Consider the following 19,197-nt stretch of genomic DNA (forward strand, 5'->3'; position numbering starts at 1 on the left):
AATATGTCATAAAATGGCAATCTTCTCTTTGTATTTAAAAGGGGACTTTGTTGACTTGTTTTTTGAAAAATTTAAGAGCAAGAACAGCAAAAAACCAAATTCTGGTAAATATTTTTTAGACAAAATAGCATTTTAACACAAAACCAATTCCCCCCTCCAAGTATTATGCAACACTCACATTTTAGCAGATGTCCAGATATCAATATATGCAGAAAATCTGGAATGTTGTATCAAACTAAACACATGGTTTTCTATTTCTATTACCTTTGAAAATTATAAGGCTTGAAGTCTATTTTTAAATTCCAAACCCATGATCATTCAGCATTAGAAAATCCCTTTTCCACTTCTCTCCACTATTTTTAAGAAATGCACATTTCATTTGAACACATATCACTTCTTCAAATTTTCTGCTTTGACAGAAATCAGGATACTTGTTGCAATATCCTTTGCCAGGATCAAAGACATTTCACAGAATTTACCTTTGCAGAAATTAAACCAAACACTTTCTCCTAGACCACAGAGTTAGAGCTGGGAAAACTATGCTCCCTTACTTGTTTATTTACTTGTCTCTTGTTTTTTATCCCCTTTCCCCAGTCTCCCATTATTTAAAATTAGTATAATGACACCTGCTCTGCAAACTGCTGTGATTTAAGTGCTAAGAAATTCTACCTGTTTGGGATCTTTTTTCTAACTATGTATTGTAGGTCCATTAGGCTTTCATGCAATTTAATCTTCTTTATCTGCTATCTCTGTTGCTTATCCTCCACTGGAAAATCTGAAACTCTAATATTATTGGCTGGTATTACTGGGGTCCTACCCTTCAAAATTAGTAGTATTGGGACTGGACACGTAAGACAAACTTGCTGAATGAAAAATCATTACAGATATGCCTAGGAAAAAGGTTTGCACAAATCTATTTGATACAGGCTTATAAAGAGAAATCTACCTATGCATGCATCACTAGCTATTGGTAACACATTTACCAATTATTTTTTGAAGATAAATACAGGTTTTATGTATTTTTGTCATGGTCTCCCTTTAAGGGCACGCTCATCATGAAGCCAAATAAGCTGCCTGAATTTGAGTAGAAAGAAAGCATTGGTATTAGAAATTCTAGGAGTTTGTTACTGCAGCTCAAAATCCCAGGCAGTCCAAGTGAGATAACCTCTCTCAGGGTTTGAAATTAGTGAGCCAGCAGTAGCTGAAGGTTTTATCTGCTCTAGATGGAGCTGTGATTCCTACAGTATCTGACCATTCAGCATAATTCACCTAAAGTCAATGAAGTCCTCAATTTATTTCTGGTGCATCTGGCACTCTGGCACAAGGCAGCTGTTTCCAGGCCTTCACAACCCATTCCAATATTCTGATTTATAATCTGTTACAGAGTGACTGCCACAGGCACCTAAGCCACAGGCCTGGGGAGAGGAGAATCAAGAAAAATGAATTCTAACAGAATTATTAGAAGAAATTTGCAGGAAAACCTGAAAGTAAAAGCCTGACATTAATTCATTACACGAGGACTTAGGCTAGTTCAGGAGATATCTTACTGGTACAGAGCAAGCTGGTTTCCTGTGAATGAGATGAGCCTGACTTACCCTTGTAAGCACCTGAAAATCACCTGATGCTACTTGTTCATCCCTTACTAATGAATATTTTATGTTGACATTATCTCCTTTTCGAGTGGTAAACAATAGCAGAGCACTGCTTCTCTCCCTCATGCTTATCAGGCAAGGGAATTTTTGTGTTGTATTTTTTATCACACCCTTCACAGAATTACAGAGTCACAGAATGGCAGGGGTTGGAAGGGACCTCTGTGGGTCATCTAGTCCAACCCCCCTGCCAAAGCAGGGTCACCTACAGCAGGCTGCAGAGGACCTTGTCCAGGCGGGTCTTGAATATCTCCAGAGAAGGAGACTCCACAACCTCCCTATTCAGACTATATTACTGTGTTTTTGCATATATAGGGAATGAACAAAACACAACAAATTTCTGCCAAGCACCAGCTGCAATAACATGTGCCTAACAGAAAGGACCTGTGTGCCCTTCCCTGTGGCACACAGCTGAGCAGCGCCTTGCCGTGCCCTCCCTGCCCTGGCCTCGTTACCTGGGGGCACAGGCTACCAGAATACTTGCTGTCAAAGCACAGAATCTTTTGAAGTGATGTAGAATTAATGAAGTTATCTGTGCAAATATAATAACTGGACAGTGTTTTGCACTGAAATGCCACACGCACCAGTGATGTATCCAACTATGCGCTTAAATAGTCAAAGCTCGTCTACTGATTACCCAAATATTATGCCTTTGAGATACACAATTACAGTCCCTCTACATGTGTGATGGCTTAAATTTACTTCCACTTCATACTGTGTCATTAGTCCACCCACTTGTCATACAGACATCGAAAAATAATAAGAATAAAAAAGATCAATTTGACAATGACAATTTTAACACAATCTTGGCCTTTCAATTAAAAGTGAATAGGTATGGAGAACGCAGATAATTACAGTACATCCCCTCAGGCACAAAGGCTCAGTAAAAAAAAAAAAAAAATCCAAACACTCAGTCAGCCTCATTCACTTGCTGGCTTCTGCTTCTGCAGGCAGGCAGACCACAGGCTGCCAAAGGCCTTTTGTGGTAGCCAGTCAGTGACAATAATTCAGGAGGTAAAAAATGACCCTGTCAGGTAGCAAAGTTTTCTTACCACTCCTGATCCCCTGTATTTCACACATGCACCTGTGATCTTTGTATTGTCCTTCAGAGCTCTTGTACAATAGCATGAACACCACAGATTATATATTGATATATAAAGGGATACCTACGTTATTGATATACAAAAGGATACATGTTCATATCCTTTATGGAAAGCTTCAGACACAGCTTCTGAGAACAGAACAACATAGAATTTCACCCACTCAGTGGTGTGTATTGAAAGCCTGAAGGGCTGACTGGGCTTCCTGGGAGTAGACCAATCCTGAATTGCAATTATGAATTAAAGCAATGGAATTGTTCCCAGGCTTTGACATTTACAGACGGAAAATAGGGATGGAAGAGGAGGCTAAATAGATAAAAGATCTATCTTTGCAGCTAACTCTATAAATTTCCCTAGTACCACTGACACTAAATTGAGAACTGGGAGTGGGAAGGGGTGGAGAGGAGGCAAAAGTGTCTAGCCATTAATATAATACACACTCTTTACTGTCTGAACATTTGGAACTGAGGTTATAATTTGCCTGTTTTGTTTTTTTTTTTTTTGTCTCTTCAAAGATCTTACTGAGTAGCTGTCATCCTTTCGTTGCAAAGGCATGAAATTGTTTGGGATGATGCCACTATTTTAAAAAGTGGCACTACTTTTGTCTTGGTTTTGTCATATGGGGGGGAACTGGTGGATGAAAAGCTGGACATAAGCCAGCAATGTGAGCTCAAAGCACAGAAGGCCAACCATATCCCGGGCTGCATCATGAGCAGCGTGGCCAGCAGGTCGAGGGAGGTGATTCTGCCCCTCTACTCTGCTCTGGTGAGATGCCACCTGGAGTACTGCGTTCAGCTCTGCAGCCCTCAGCACAGGAAAGACATGGACCTGCTGGGGTGCGTCCAGAGGAGGGCCACAAAGATGATCAGAGGGATGGAGCACCTCTCCTGTGAGGAAAGGCTGAGAGAGTTGGGGCTGTTCAGCATGGAGAAGAGAAGGCTCCGGGGAGACCTTACAGTTGCCTTCCACTACCTGAAGGGGGGCTACAAGAGAGCTGGGGAGGGACTTTTTACAAGGGTATCTAGTATAGGACAAGGGGTGATGCCTTTAAACTGAAAGAGGGTAGATTTAGACTGGATAGAAGGAAGAAATTTTTCACAATGAGGGTGGTAAAACACTGGAATAGATTGCCCAGAGAAACTGTGGATGCCCCATTCCTGGAAACATTCAAGGTCAGGCTGGACGGGGCTCTGAGCAACCTGATCTAGTTGAAGATGTCCCTGGTCATTGCAGGGGGGTTGGACTAGATGACCTTAAAAGGTCCCTTCTGACCCCAACTATTCTATGATTCTACGATTCCATAATTGGTGCTTGCAAAATGCACTAGAAGCAGCCTAGGAAATGGTCCTGCGTTATACGAGATGACTAAGCAGCAGGAACATGAACTGCCCAGCTTTCTGCCAGTGGACTGGAGCTCTGTTTTATGCTCATGGTGCCCACTTGTTTAAGCTGGGGATCAAACATACTCTAGGGATACACTACCTGGACATGTGTACAAGATTCACCTCAAAGGAAACTTGAGCAAAAAGATGAATAGCAAACAGCCTTGTCCTCCTCTCAGAGTCAAGACGTGGCAGAGGTATATTCAGCAACTACTCTGGAAGGAAATTAGATTTGCCCTAGGTTGTACTTGAAGGTTTTAATTATCTGAGCATCCTCCTGCAGCAGTTTGCATACACACCATAAACGCCAGATGGAGTTTACTGAACACAGATGATTACACTCCACAAAAAAGTTTCTTTCCATCTAATTTCACTATATAAATGTAAATAGGCAGGTAGGCTTAGAAAATAGGCGGCAGAGGAGAGGAATTAAAAAAAAATTCAACACTGCATTTGGCCATAGGAAGTTCATGTGTAAGACTGGCTGGAAACACTGACACCCTACACACCCTGGTATGTCCTAGCCACCCGTGGACACAGTCACTGACATACGCTTCATTTTTGGGGAAGTGTGCTTCCCTTGTAAAGCTGTGTGCTGTGTAGTTTGATGGGGAGCTACTTTTTCCTCCCCATACAACATTTTCACCTAAGTTAACTAGGACTTAAATGTATCGTCAGCTCTTAATGTGAGTACAATAAATGACAGTACTAAATTACAGATCAGTTTGCGTGCCCAGATAAATTTTGGAATAAGAGAATTGAACTTCAAAGCCTGGCAGAGGTATGTGTCCTACCAGAAGAACACGAGCCAACCGCGTGGCAAAGCTGTGTTGGGGTGGAAGAAGGCAGAGACTTCTCACCCACGGAGATAATAACAGAACATGAGACGAATATGCTATGTTTGGTGCTGAGTATTAGTATCCCGTTTTGAACTGCACATTTAATAAAAAGGTAGCTAAGCTGAAAAGAATCTGAAGGAGACTAGCAACAACAGTAAGTCTGGAAAAAATTGACTAGAAAACAAAAGAATGGAGGGATGCATGTGAAGAGGACAGCAATCTCCACACGTGTAAGCAGCTGCTTTAAATGGGAGATCGATCACTTGTCCATGGGCAGTGGTGGCAGGACACAGAGTAATTGCCTTAGCTTGCAAGCATTCATCCTGGAGGAGAGATGTTAAATATGAGACTAGATAAATACTATACCCAAAACTGTTTACCTTGGAGACACTAACACCCATTACTTTCACAGGATTTTTTAAGAAGAGGGCAGTCAAGCCTATCTGACAAGGCAATAAACCTCTAGCTGAACTACAGACAATCTTCTCTTGAGGAACTCTTGCATTATATTAATATTTACTTATCAAAGCTGCACCTATACTGAGCATGAAAATGGCTTTCTCCTACTAATGCCTCTTCATATTAACCATGAGAGATCTCTGCAGACAGTTTTCTAAAGTGGTATATATTGCATATTCCTAACAACATGCCAAAGCTTACCAGAGGTCAAAGAAAGCACTGAAAGGTCATGTAAAAACTAGAGTCTTTATGCCTGGTAAGTTACAAAGGTATGATTGATAAATATGTATCTATAAATGTATCTGTATATAATGTATATATAATGTGTGAGAAAACAGCTAGGATTTCTTAACTCATTTGTCACCTGTTCTTTTATTTCAATCATGAAGAAGATAGCATGCAAACTATCACAATAATTGACTGCTCCTGTCAATGATCAGGAATGAAGGAAGCCCAAGAAAACCCACATTAAGATTTTGCTGAAACATTCTACTCTAATCTGGTTTGTACACTGAAGAGGAGATGATTACTAGGCATCACTGCAAATTACACTCGACTAAGATACTGAATATTAATGTCACTTTTTCTAAAGTTAATAAAATCCACTTGCAATAGGATTAAAGTGAACAACCAGACATTCCAGTGTAATATCTACACACAAAGCTAAATGTATGCCTTCAAGGTGTCCACAATCAAACAGTAGTGTTATTCGAGTGAGAACGAGAGGTGCAGCAAAGCTGTATTTAGAAGACACCATGGCTTTTCTAAGGCTCTAAGCCAACATTGTCACTTCCAGGTAGATTTTCAGGCATGATGAAATCGAGAAAAGGAACAAGGAGCAGCCTACACTACGGGCAGTCCCCTATATGTGATAAAAGCTTCTCTATCTCAGGACAGAACAGTCAGAGGTAAGTCTCCTCCTTGATACCATTACATCTCCAAAAGATGGGTAATGCTTTGTATATATGACAATAGAAGGAGAAAGTATAGGAGGTTTATTACATTGTTAAGCAATATTTATTTTTCTTTTGTTTTGCTCAAGCTTTTACCCATTTAGGGGTACGACAGCAGGAATAACTGATACACCCTTGCAGAACAGTGATATCAGCATGCTCCAGTCAGACATATGTCCCATCATACTAGAAGACACAAAAAGGTAAAAAAAAAAAAATTATTGCTGGGTAGGATTTTTTTTACTGGGTGGGAGCTAAATCAGCAGTGTAACAAAACCTGCTCAAAGCACACATGACGTCTTAGGTTATTGTGTGCCACACCACCTCAGGCCTTACTCCTGAGGTATACTCCTCCCGTATTCACTCCTTTACACACCCAGCAGAGAGAAATTGAGCCATGAATTTTGCATACTTTAAGAAAAATAACCTACCAACAGAAATCGTTTTTTTTTGCCTTCTGTCTTCCCTGAGACATGACTTAAAAAAAAGCTGTGATGAGTTTATATGTTACTGAACATCTCTGGGCATGCAAGACTGGATGGCCTCTGCAACACAGCGTACAAGCCTCAGAGTGTCCTTCAGATGTCAGTCTAACTTTATCATAACCAACAACAATTTTAAAAAGATAAACACAGAATCTCACCCTTGTGGTGTAAGCAGCTTCTGGGTCATCTTCCAGTACACGTGAGAGACCAAAATCTGAGACTTTGCATACCAAGTTACTATTGATGAGGATGTTACGAGCAGCTAGATCTCGATGAACATAACCCATATCTGACAAGTATTTCATGCCAGATGCGATCCCTCGAAGCATGCCTACTAGCTGGATGACTGTGAACTGGGCATCATGTTTCTGGAAAACATTTGAAATATCATTTTAGATTGTTCATGCTTCTCCTTGCACAGAATTTTTGATAAAGACCCTGGAAGCTCCTCAAGTGAAGAGCTCTCGAGTCATGGGTCATGATTTAAATGCCACACATGGAACTACTTTGATCTGCGGAGGATGATCTCCCAATCAGATGAGGGAAGGGGACACGCTTTCAATTCACATAAAAATTAATTGTTCCTATTCTTTCTGTCATCAGAATTATAATTTCCTAGATGGGACCTGTGTGAAAATGGCACATAAATCTAAGTTGTGTGTGCTCCTGAGACTGGAGTGTCAGGACATTAGAGAAACAGATGTCCAGCTTCCCAGAAAGGCCATAGGAATTGTTGGTGAAAATCCCAGCCCTACCCAATGGACTAATGAAAGCTTTCTATTACACAAGCATTTTTTCTTTAACAAAAGCAAATGCTGATCTGATTCAGTGGCTTTCAAATTCCATTACATTTAAACTCCTTCCTCAAAATTGTCCTTAACTTCAGGAACACAAAAATCACTTAAACACAGTGTGACTTAGCCTAGAAACCAAGAGTTGCATATATTTGTAATTGTCTACTTCTAGACACTTATTAAATCTTCCAACTCTTCCTAATGCTGTTTGTTAACACCTAGCTTTGATATTGATATATAGACACAGAGACAACGGGACAACAGCACGTCCTAGCGCAGCTCTTAGATGAATTCCCCAATGCTGTAAACGTATCATGGGCAGCTCTCCAGCTCTTCCTGCTGCTTCTTGGGGTTGGACTAGATGACCTCTAGGGGTCCCTTCCAACCCAAAACTTTCTATGATTCTATGATTCTTCCACATTTTTATTATATACATGGGAGCTGGCTCTGCCATGTGGAGTGAGCTCACACGAATCAGTCTGCAAGACTGATTGCATTCGTCTAATTCTTGATTAATATACTTAGGGGCAATATTAGCACTGTAAACATTAGACAAGTATATGGCACAGCAGATGCTTAAAAAGCCTCTCTGAATTTCTTTTCATGAAGAGATTGATTATTATAAAAGACTCTTAGCAGTTCCCCGTTATGAAACCTTCTTTAACTAGATCCAACACAAAAGGATCTACATAGACCCATGAAAAGATTTAGCTGGAAATCGGAAGACAGTTTCTAACCATGAAAGGAACGAGATGCTCAGATAGCCTTACAATGGCAATGGGGAAAGTAAACTAACCAGCTTTAAATAGCATTTATAAAAAGGGTTATATGGCCTGAGTTGCCTGGGATATTAATGAGTCACAAGGTTCTTATCCATGTTTCCACACATCAGTAGTAAAAAAAAAAAACACTCCAATGAACGAACAAGCTGAACAACTGTTCTGTACAGTCAGAAATTATTCTCCTTTTCTCAGATCTTTCTTCAAGGATTTTAAGCCTAAACAAAATATATATAGTTCAGTACAGATATATTTCATTCAGATATACTGACACATTATTTATGTGTATTTTACATGCTCCAGTGGACATCATAACATACATAGTACATACTGAAACTAAGGTTGACAATATATCCCCTTTTGAGGTTAAACGTCTAGTTCAGTGTTATGAATTTTGGGGATAATGTCATTCAACCATGGCAGAACCAAAGCAGTCTCCCAGCCACAGCTCAGTTTGCCCTAACAAATTAAAATTAAACTAGTGTTTCCACTCAGATGGGATTTCATTTCTGCTACACTTCTTGTTTTGCCACAAGTAAATCTTGGTGACACAGGGAGTATACAAATTTTTTTAGGCTTGCTACCAACTTTGACATAAAACAAAGATAAATTAACAACAGTATTAGTATGTCTAAGGTTGGGGAAAGAAAACAGGGCAAAAAGGTTTGCTAGCAAAACATTTCAAACACCCTCAGGTATGGTGTTATTCCCTAAACTTTTCCCATTTAGGGAAACAGGTCTTGGCTCAGTCCTATCAGTTTATTGATAAAATTTCCACAAATCCATTCACTTTGGAAATCACTTGGTAAGACATATCAATAAGCATAACTGCATTACAGTGGTAATTCAGCCTTCAGAAAAACAATTTTCATTTTTGTGTGCCAGATTTTTGGTTTGGTTTGGTTTTTTGTAGAGGTGACATACTAATGAAACCAAAATTTTCTTCATTTTTGAATAATGCTTACTGCAAGCAGTCAAAATGGACTAGCACATCCCTACCTGGCCTTCTAAGCACATCACAATGCACACAAAACCAAACAGAAATAACAAACTATCAAGCAACAAGAGCTAATGCTGAATCAGAGTAGAGTGGCAGCAAATTCGTAACACATTCAGAACAAGAGCCAGGTCTACACCATCTAGTTTTCATTGCACTTACCCGTAGGAAGCTGTCCAAGGAACCATTTTCCATGTATTCAGTAACAATCATAACTGGTTTACCTGCAAGTAGATTACAGGGGTCAGGCATTTAAAATGAATACATAATGACCAGTAAAAAGAGGCTTTTCAGAAATGTGCCCAAATCTTCCAAATCCCAAGGACAATTTCGCATTTAGAAAACAAGCAAAAGATGCACGGGTAAAACCAGCTCTGTCCACGACGCAACCGTGATTCCACTGACATCAAGAGCAATACAGTCAGTTCAGCATAAACTGACCTGATTTTTAGCAGCTCAGGTGCCAAGACACAAAGTGAAGCATCCTGCATTTTCAGTACACGGTGTCTTACCGATCACCGTTGAATATAATCCTTCACATAACCGTTGAATTTGTGCAGCGAAGGAGGTGTGTTCTGCCACACCTTTGCCCCCAGGCTCCCTCTGAAAAGGAATTGGGTGGAGGGGGCTTGCAGTGGAGGGAACATGAGCATGGGCACAGTCAGTATGTTCCTCAGATACTACCGTAAGGGAAAGATTAAGTCACATACATGGAGGCAATAGCAAAATACCTCTCCCTCAGGAGGGTATTTACAATGCATTTAAATTGTAGAGCTCCAGTGTTTTCCTAGCAAAAGCCAAGGAAAGTTTTGGGGTGGGGATAGAGACGAAAGGGAAAGCGCACAATAAAAGTAACACAGGGCATTGGACAGCGAAGCAGAGCTGCACAGGGCCACCCTCCGCTGCGGGGGGCCAGCCCTCTCTCCAGGCAGCGCGGCCACATCGCCGACCGCACGGAGCTCCCCTCCTGCCGAGCACAGCGTGGCTGGGGGCCGAACACGCGGCACCCACAGGGCAGGGGTACGCTCTCAAGAAACAGCCCCACGGCCCTTGAAAAGCCTCTAACATCTTCCAAAACTTGTCCACGCAGATTCAGATCAGTTTGTGAAACCACTCTTTCTGCCCTAAGGTATTCTGTAACGTAACCAAGATTTTATATGCAACTCTGACATGTTGGAGAGAAATGAAGGCAAAAAATTAATGTGATTACGGTGAAGTTTCCAGACAAAGGTCATTGCCCTGTTAATATTTTACCATCATATGGATTTTATTATTTCATAATATTTTCTAAAGCTTTGTTTATTTTCTCTTTATGGCAGAGAGAAAGGTGGGTAAGAACATGAAGTTATTTAAGGAAATGAATTATTATTCCACATATAATACAGGAAGGCAACTGACCATAAAAGCATGACAAAGGCCTGCATATTGTACAGCAGGCATGGTAGTATTTTAGTTTTTAAAACTGAACAGCATGAGGCTTGAAAGAGATACCTGGTATAACTAAAAGAAAGCAAGCCATGAAAAAGCAAAGTAAATGGTAACAACTCCTTTTTTGTTTGCTTTTCAAAAAATAAAACTTCTACCAAACAGAAATTCTTTGAAGAGAAATATAAATTTCAAAGAATTGGTTTAATATAATGAGAAGAAAATCCTTGGTCCTCTTTGCGTGGATTAATGGGTTAAAATATCTTCTTTCAGCTGTGCAGACAATGTGTTATACTGTGGGAGTCACACTAATGGGTAATCCACTATCATCCATTAACCAGTAGGAACAAATTCTTTACCTGAAACATTAATCATGAATATTATATGATATGGTACAGATCAAAGACCTAATGATGTAAAATCTCAAAAAAATTTATTTTGCTTCCTTACTCTTGTTAACAAGAAATACGCAGTGCAAAGAAAAGTATCTAACTTAGACTGTGTGTATAACATTAACCTAAAGGCATTTTTGGTACCGCACAGAAAATGCTGTTAGATCTTTCAAGTAAAGGGCAGCGCACCAATGCGGCTACCCAAAAATTTCTATGATAAATCCATGTACTTTGAAACCAGGAGACAGTTGCCTGGTTTCCGTATAAACTCAGTCAGTTCTATGACACTTGTGAATTACTAAGAGAGCACCTTCCTGCCTTGCTCACCCATACTCAGAAAGCCCCAAGTGCAGGGTTTCACTCTCATTCAGCTGGAAGCGTGGCTGTAATAAGAAGCATATGCTCTGAAGCAACATGGTGCACTTTTTAAGAGAACATTCTGCATTCATTTATCAAAGCACAGCCGTTTATACATGATAACAACTTGTGTCAACAGTGTTGCTGAAATTTATTATACTAACAGTCTACAAATTGCTGTAAATTATCAGTAAACTAAGCAGAACATGTGCGCTGGTTATTAAGACTACTGCCTACAGCACACCCAGGAGACCGGCGTAGCACGAAAACACAGAACAGAGATCAATACGAAGCAGGGGAACAACTCTGCATTGGAGGAAAGGACTGAAGACTTATTTGGTAAGTGCACCTCCTCCATACAGCTGGTGGGTTGTCCCACAGGCAAACCACAGCCACCCCAGCTTGAGAACTTCTCATACCAAATGGTCCTGTTACAGGGATCACAACAATTGCAGCTATTAGGAGTTGCTTCAGAAGATCTGCTTAGTATGAAAAGACAGGCCATTGCTAAGGGCCACCTGTCAAAAAGGATATGGTTAATGAAGAAAAGGTCATACTGCCTGTTTATCATGTGTTACCTGTACTGAGAGTGATCCAGCAAATACTCCACAGGCTCTCTACTGACTTTTGAGTGTGATTTAATAGCAATCCTTAAAAATATGTACACTTGCTAAGTTGTTATTACAGTATATTGGTTTGTTTTAAAAAAACAAACCCCACAACCTTTTTGTCCTTCTATCACCCTACAGAATGTTAAAGAAAATAAATAACTATCTTTACTTGTATTAATGCCATATAATTTTACCCAGTAAAATGGACACAAATAGTTCCAGAGCAGTTTTCTCAACCCTGGTATTCAAGCTATCTGGAGAGGGTTTTGTATCCCTGAGGCTTTTATTGACTTCAGCTGGGAATATTCAGAGCTCGTTCTCTCATACTTAAATGGAATATGCAGCTGGCACTCCCAACCCCTCCGAAACAGATAGCAGCCTGCTGTGAATACAGCTGAGTAGCAAACTTACTGATAGTCACTTATACAGAATACAGACAGAATTAGTAATGTTCATTCAAAAGTAATGCACAAATTCCTGCGTGCGCAGCAATTAAATTATTTTCTCAAGTGCCACAGAAATATAAAATTCAACAAAATAGATTTTAGCCCAGCTGTCTACAGGCTGATGCTGGCGTTTCAAGTAGTTTTGGGACTGCAAATCTTATTCTGGCTGTACAAAGCGTGTGTCATTAAAAAGCCGGAGATAACTTGCATTTATACAGGCAGATCTGGCAGCCCTTTCCTAATGGGACTGTGAGACCTAAGCTGAAGAAAAACTTCTTTGTTATTTAGATCAGCAAAATAGACTTTCAGGAATCACACCTAGAGAAAGCATTATTATTGTAATTATGTCTCTTCATAACACATAAGGTTTTACATACCTTTCCCTAGTTATTTTTAGACACATTCTTATGGTTTTTTTAATTTCACATCATTTGTTGCAGTAAGTGATGAAATTCGTTAAAGCCTGTTTATGTTTGTGAAACACGAATCATGCAGTTTTAAAAACAAGATTCCTTAAAACTGATAAAACCACCTACTTAACAACAAAGTAATTGGTATACTTCTACTTAGTTAAACTGGAATTGCCCTCAGCATATTCCAAGCAGTTCACTGAAATGGCAAGGAGCTGCTTTGCCAGCAGAATCATCTAGGATAAACTAGGAAACATCCTACCAATTCTTAGCACTCCCCTGAAAAATCTCAAAGCATTCCCAAATTTTTTCTTAAGAATACCTCATATAAAATCTTACCGATCTCCTACCTAACAACTAATGCAGAACTTTGATCTTTAAATTTACCACTTTATGCTGCAATGGAAATTTAGAAATTGTAGCTGAAGTCTCCGAATTCATGTGTTGTAGAACAAGCTGGTTTTGGTACTTCAAGCAACCTCTCTCTTTTCTACTACCAACTATTTCTCCCTTTCCACCTCGAGGTAGAAGACAATCAGCAACATCAGCAACGAGAGCCAGAACTTGCCTAAATGAGGCAGCATCACCAGCACTAAATTCCACCAGCTGTTCAAAGAGCACACAGGATCTGGGCGGCTTTGAGGAGGGTACCATAGCTGCCACAGGAAAGCTGGGTAGGAGCTCCAAGACAGACACCAGCATTCAGGAATGCCTGTTACAACTTCCTGTTATCTCAATGAAAGTGGAGAGGGAGAGGGTTCTTCAAACATGTTACTCTTACAGGAATGTAACGCGTGTGGATGGAGGTTTCAATTATTTTTTTGTCTCAAAAAGAGAAGGTGATTTGTTATCATAAACATAGACAAAAATATGTTTTAACAAAAAAACCATAAACAAACCCATAACAAAAACATCCAAGGGCAGATTTAGAAAATGTCTATTGGTAAAAACAAGTATATTACAATTTTACTACTCACAGCTTAAATCCCCTAGGGGTTTTTTTTGAGTTTTTTACTAAGAGGTATAAATTCTGGATGATCTGGATCTTTAAAATGCCTCATACTGGTACGTACTGAATACCACATGAAGTATTTTCCCTTCATGAAAACCATGTAGGAAAAAGTTCAGATTTGTTTATTAATTTACTAGTATCAGTTGCTGCAGCCAGGTAGGCTGTTCATAAATTTGTGCTAATGATAAAATCTAATTATTTAGTTGAAAGTGGAACATATTGCTTCAGTACAATTAGAAAACCTTAGGACACCAGACTTGACGACTCTTCTTGGCCATTTTGTAGCAATCTGTAGTGCTGGAGTTTACTAAACTTGACAGTTTATTACTGAGGCGCACGGCTTTTCAGAAATGCTCCCATTTGTCTATGTTCTCTGTATTTTTTTCAAGCAGACCACTTTTACTCCCCTATTTTTCGCAGCTCGTCAACCCAGGGTACTGATTCTAAATTCTCAGCAGCCTGCGAACAGCAAGACAGTGACGGTCCAGCAGCTGCACTGCGGGCAGCTGCCTCCAACATCATTCTCCATTGGATCCATCAGTGTGGGTTTAGCTGGTGCTTTCACATCGGTAATTTCTTTCCTGCTTTTGAGGAAATACAACATACATTGCAAAAGCCAAGCTATGTGTCTCCACTGTTATCTCTTTTGAAGGATATTTGGCACATATTAACAGGGTTATAACATAAACATTTCTGGAAGAGTTTCCAGAGCACAAACACGGATGATTCAGTTTTTTATTCGCTTTTGCTCTTCCTTGAAAGCTAAGAGAATCACAGAATAATTCAGGTCGGAAGGGACCTCCAGTGACACTTCCCAAGCAAAACATCCTCCCGTCATATCTTACTTTTAGTGACGACTCCCTCTAATCGAATGATATTAGGGTGGTCAAACTGTCCCATGATGCTTGCTTCTCCCAGGAAGTCCCTTCTCTGTTTTTCTGTGTAGCCAACTTTCAGGGTTTTGATAGCCACTGAAATTTCCTTTTTAGAAGGCAGCTTTAGGCGCCCACTGCACACTTCTCCAAATTCCCCTAAAAAGTGGAAAAATGACAAGAGATGAAATGTAGTTATTTCATGGGGATTTAAGAAAGAAGACTTAGTGTTCAGCAGAAGTCCCTGAAGTGTGATGTTTACTGGTGGGCCACAGACAGGAGCTCCAAAAGAGGCATCTGGACAACTACTTAACATTTCCATGCTCGGGTTCTCCAGCTGTCAAACTGGACAATGTCACCTATTTACATTGCATACCCAGATGACTGCAGAGCAGAGGAATGCATAAATGTCACCGGAAAAACTCCCTTCTTGTTTCAGCTGATGAACTTTGAGACAACAGAAGGAGGGCTAACTGCTTCTGATTAATGCAGAAGTATGAGAATAGTCATGCATCCTTGTGAACACTGTACTCTTCATTTCTGCCAAACACAGACAGTACAGTTACCAATTATTTTACTTCTTTCAATTAAAGTGTCAAGATAATTTACAACAAAGGAATTTATCTACACAGCTCCAAAGAAAAAAGAAATCCATACAGGTTATCTTTGTTCTATCATTATTCAGATGGACCTAATTGTGCAAATATATACTGTCACTATGGGACCCAATAGTTGACCATGAATATTGTGCCCACTGTATATTGTGTGAGATCCCCAAACAGGAAACAGCAGATATCACTGCATTTTTACTTTTATACAACGCGGTTTATCCTTTGCTATATAACATCCAAGAAGAGTGCACAGGGAAAATCATCTTAGCATCCAAATGAGCAAGCATTAAATATGCTGACAAATTGCTGGAAGAAAACATCTCACTTGAAAATTTCTGTATTTAATTAATTAATGATCACAAAAACCATGTAAGGAAGTTTCAGTATCTTAAAAAACATTTGAGCAGCAACTGAAATTTGATTCCCAATTATCCAAACCCCCACCTTAGATTTTGTATGGTATAATAAACTGCACATACAACATCCCAGTTAAAATCCCAGTAGCAACTTTCTGTTTCCTTGTTTTAAGGACACAGTAATTAAAATAATGAAAACCACAATAAAAATGGAGAATGGGTAAAATATACAAGAAATATGATGGCAAGAATCCCCCTACTTGGTTATTTGTATTTTAAGAGAAGGAAAACACTTTACTGAACAGAGAAGAAAGTAAGAGTGTTGTGTTTTGTGGGTTTTTTCTTCCACACAACTCGAGGGTGTTGCTGGAGGACTTCAACGCTCATTTTCCAACAATACATGCCTATTCAGGTTCTTTTGTCAAAATACATGAAATCTAAATATAAATAGGCCTTCATATGCCATATTTTGTCAAATGGCCTTGTATAGAAAGTTTGACTTGGAAACAAACAAACTCTATAAATCTAAATCTAGCTGGCATAATTTTTATGCAAACTCAGAATTTGGTATTTATTTGCGAGTGAAACATCACGGAAAGAGTGATTATACTGCTTATGTATAAGCTTTTCCCAAATTAATGTGTAATAATCCTAAATGCAACAGCATTACTATGCCTCTAAAGAGCAAAAGCTCTTGGAGCTCATTTGCCCACAATGATTCTTTCTTTATATCTGCAGCTGATTGTTTACACTAAGCAACATCTGTGAAAAGTAAAAAATGACCAATACCCACAGATTTAAGATATTTTTAACAAGCAAATTTAAATCATGTTGCTCTTCATAGACTTAATGCTCAGAAATGTATGATGTACTGACAGGACTTCACCATTGACTTCAGATGTGGCACCACATGGGATGCGTTTTAGATGTTACTTTTGACCCATTTACCTGCAAACAGATTTATTCTTTCATCAACTTGCCACCAATATGGCTGGCATTAGTGTCCATGTCCCATTTGTGGCACTGCAATTCAGGAATGATACAGAGAGTAACAACAATGGCCACAATCTTAAAAGTCAGGGCTGTGTGTTCACGTTCAAAGCTCAAGGAATTGGTGTTGTTTATACATAACAAGGAATGAGAAGAGAGACACATGGCAATAGTCTTGTTTTATCAAAACTGTGTTTATAAATGAGATGGGCTATACACAAGAGCTAACCAAAGAATAGTTGCAAATTACAATCAAGGTCAGTTAGTTCAGGAAAAAAATTCTAACAGTAAGGACACTTGGACAGTACAAAAGATTTTGTTAGGGAGGCTATAAACTCTTTTGTCTTGGAGATTGTAAAGAATAAGCATCTGTCAAGAATGGTACCTAACAAGTTCTGTTTTGGCCAAGGGTATGGACTCAATGACCTCCTGCAGTCACCTTTCAGCTTTATTTTCTAAGGTTTCTCTGTTAGACAGCCAATTTAACCAAAAAACCTGAACAAATGTGTCATAGGGCAATGACCTTTCTCTGTAGCTAACCCAGGCTAGATTTGAGTCAACAACACAGAAACGAAGGTCACCATATCTTATCACCAGCTGCTGAGCTGCTTCACGCTCTAGGCATGGTACTGTGTTATTAATGTAATAACAACATCAAAAAAATTAAAAACAGGGTCTATCTTTATATACATACATACTACTAAAATAGCACTTACATTACATCCATTGTTTCTAGCATTATTTGTATTTCAGGCTGCCAAGACAGGCAGTAGCTCAGAGTATTAATTGTAAAACCTGTTACTAGTAACCAATGGGTAAGTTCTGTTCAGACTTAAGTAAAAATATTCAACCTCTGCAAGCCAAAGTGATTAGTATACCTTACCAAGAGCAAACACTGATTCAGGTCAAATACTAACCCCAGCTCAATAGTGTCAGAGAACAACAAAGAGGAAGACCAAAGCACATCTTGAAAACAGAAGGAAGGGAAAAAAGCGCTTGAAATAAATCTTGTCATGTCCAGCTTGGTACTCCCTTTTCTCTGTTTTAATGGTGAAAAAGCTATAACAAGCTAACCTCTTAAAACTATTGTTCAGTTACTGTTAATGGAGACTATGGCTATGATCTCAGCAAGCTGTCCAGCAACCAATCCTCTTTTCTGACCAGAATTGTACATGATATTTGTTTGACTTTTGGGAAGGAAAAGGTTATGGCTATTGTCCGTCAACAAAGTCCCATTTAGCCATGGCTGCACAATTTTGGGTGATTCCTTGGATTCTACAAGTGCCTCGAGGCCCGTGGATGCTCCAAGAGACTAGAAGTTGGACCTTTAATAGCAATGGAGCTTAGTGTCATCTGTGAATACAAACTGGGTTTACTTTCATGGAAAAATATTTCGCTGGAAAACGCTCACTAGGCAGCCCAACTATGTTAACTTAAGGTTCTTCCATATACAGGGCAGTATGGATGCTGCATTAAGTCTATCTGGTCAACACCCATAGTAAGATGCAGTTACACTACATCTTCTTCCTGCAAATCTTTATTATATGGTCCCAGTAAGAAATGCACTGGATCTCAGCAGATATTGTTTAGGAGGAATGACAACTTGTGTTCAAGCTGGAAGGCGGAAAACCTGGCACTGATTTAAAAAGATGAGATTGATGGCTTTCAATGTAAAGCTTTTCTGAAGTGTTTATTTTTAATTATGCTACACACATAAACACTGTATAACCTGCCCTGCAGACTGATATGTCTATTTCTATGTGGAAAGCAAATAGATATTATTAGGAAGGCTGTTCATGATACAAAGATCTCTCTTCAGGAGATCTTAATTTCTTTTTAAATAAGCTACTTAGTGCGTCAGTGAATGGCATTTACTGTGCATTTAGACCCAGGGGACAAGTAAAAGATGACTCTGTGAAATTAGCTAGTCCCTTTACTTTGCCATGTTTTAAATCATAATTGTACTGCTGTGAACAGAACTCCCTCAGAGTTGGAGAGGCAGCTAAGCTGACTGTTTCATAAACCTCGTGAACTTTAGTAACATTCTACAAGCTCTCACTGACATACTGCAAACCTTCCCAGTAAGTTCATGGACAGGTAGCCCCTAAATTTTAGAAATATTTTGATCAACAAAATGTTACGCTACAAGAATGCTTAAACGCAGATGCTTGCTTTCATGTTCAGCAAAGCACATACTTAAATCTATGCCAATCAAGAAAGTACTTTCTGTAGTATTCTCCTGATATCCAACTGGATTTCAGCTTCTTAAGTGGTTTGC

The 19,197-nt window shown here is 39.4% G+C and overlaps 1 protein-coding gene across 3 annotated transcripts in view; it reads right to left on the minus strand.

Moving 5' to 3' along the window:
* The window catches only part of EPHA3 (EPH receptor A3), a 234,058-nt gene that overhangs the window by 25,302 nt on the left and 189,559 nt on the right, over positions 1–19,197 (minus strand). For all 3 annotated transcript variants that reach the window (XM_075434971.1, XM_075434980.1, XM_075434962.1), the window contains 3 exons: positions 14,936–15,121; positions 9,600–9,661; positions 7,026–7,235 (listed from right to left, as the gene is read on the minus strand). In XM_075434971.1, the coding sequence (XP_075291086.1) occupies positions 7,026–7,235; positions 9,600–9,661; positions 14,936–15,121 (458 nt within the window). The remainder of the gene's footprint in view (positions 1–7,025; positions 7,236–9,599; positions 9,662–14,935; positions 15,122–19,197) is intronic.

Source organism: Opisthocomus hoazin, chromosome 1 (genome assembly GCF_030867145.1).
Source record: "Opisthocomus hoazin isolate bOpiHoa1 chromosome 1, bOpiHoa1.hap1, whole genome shotgun sequence".
In the NCBI taxonomy this organism is placed as follows: Eukaryota; Metazoa; Chordata; class Aves; order Opisthocomiformes; family Opisthocomidae; genus Opisthocomus; species Opisthocomus hoazin.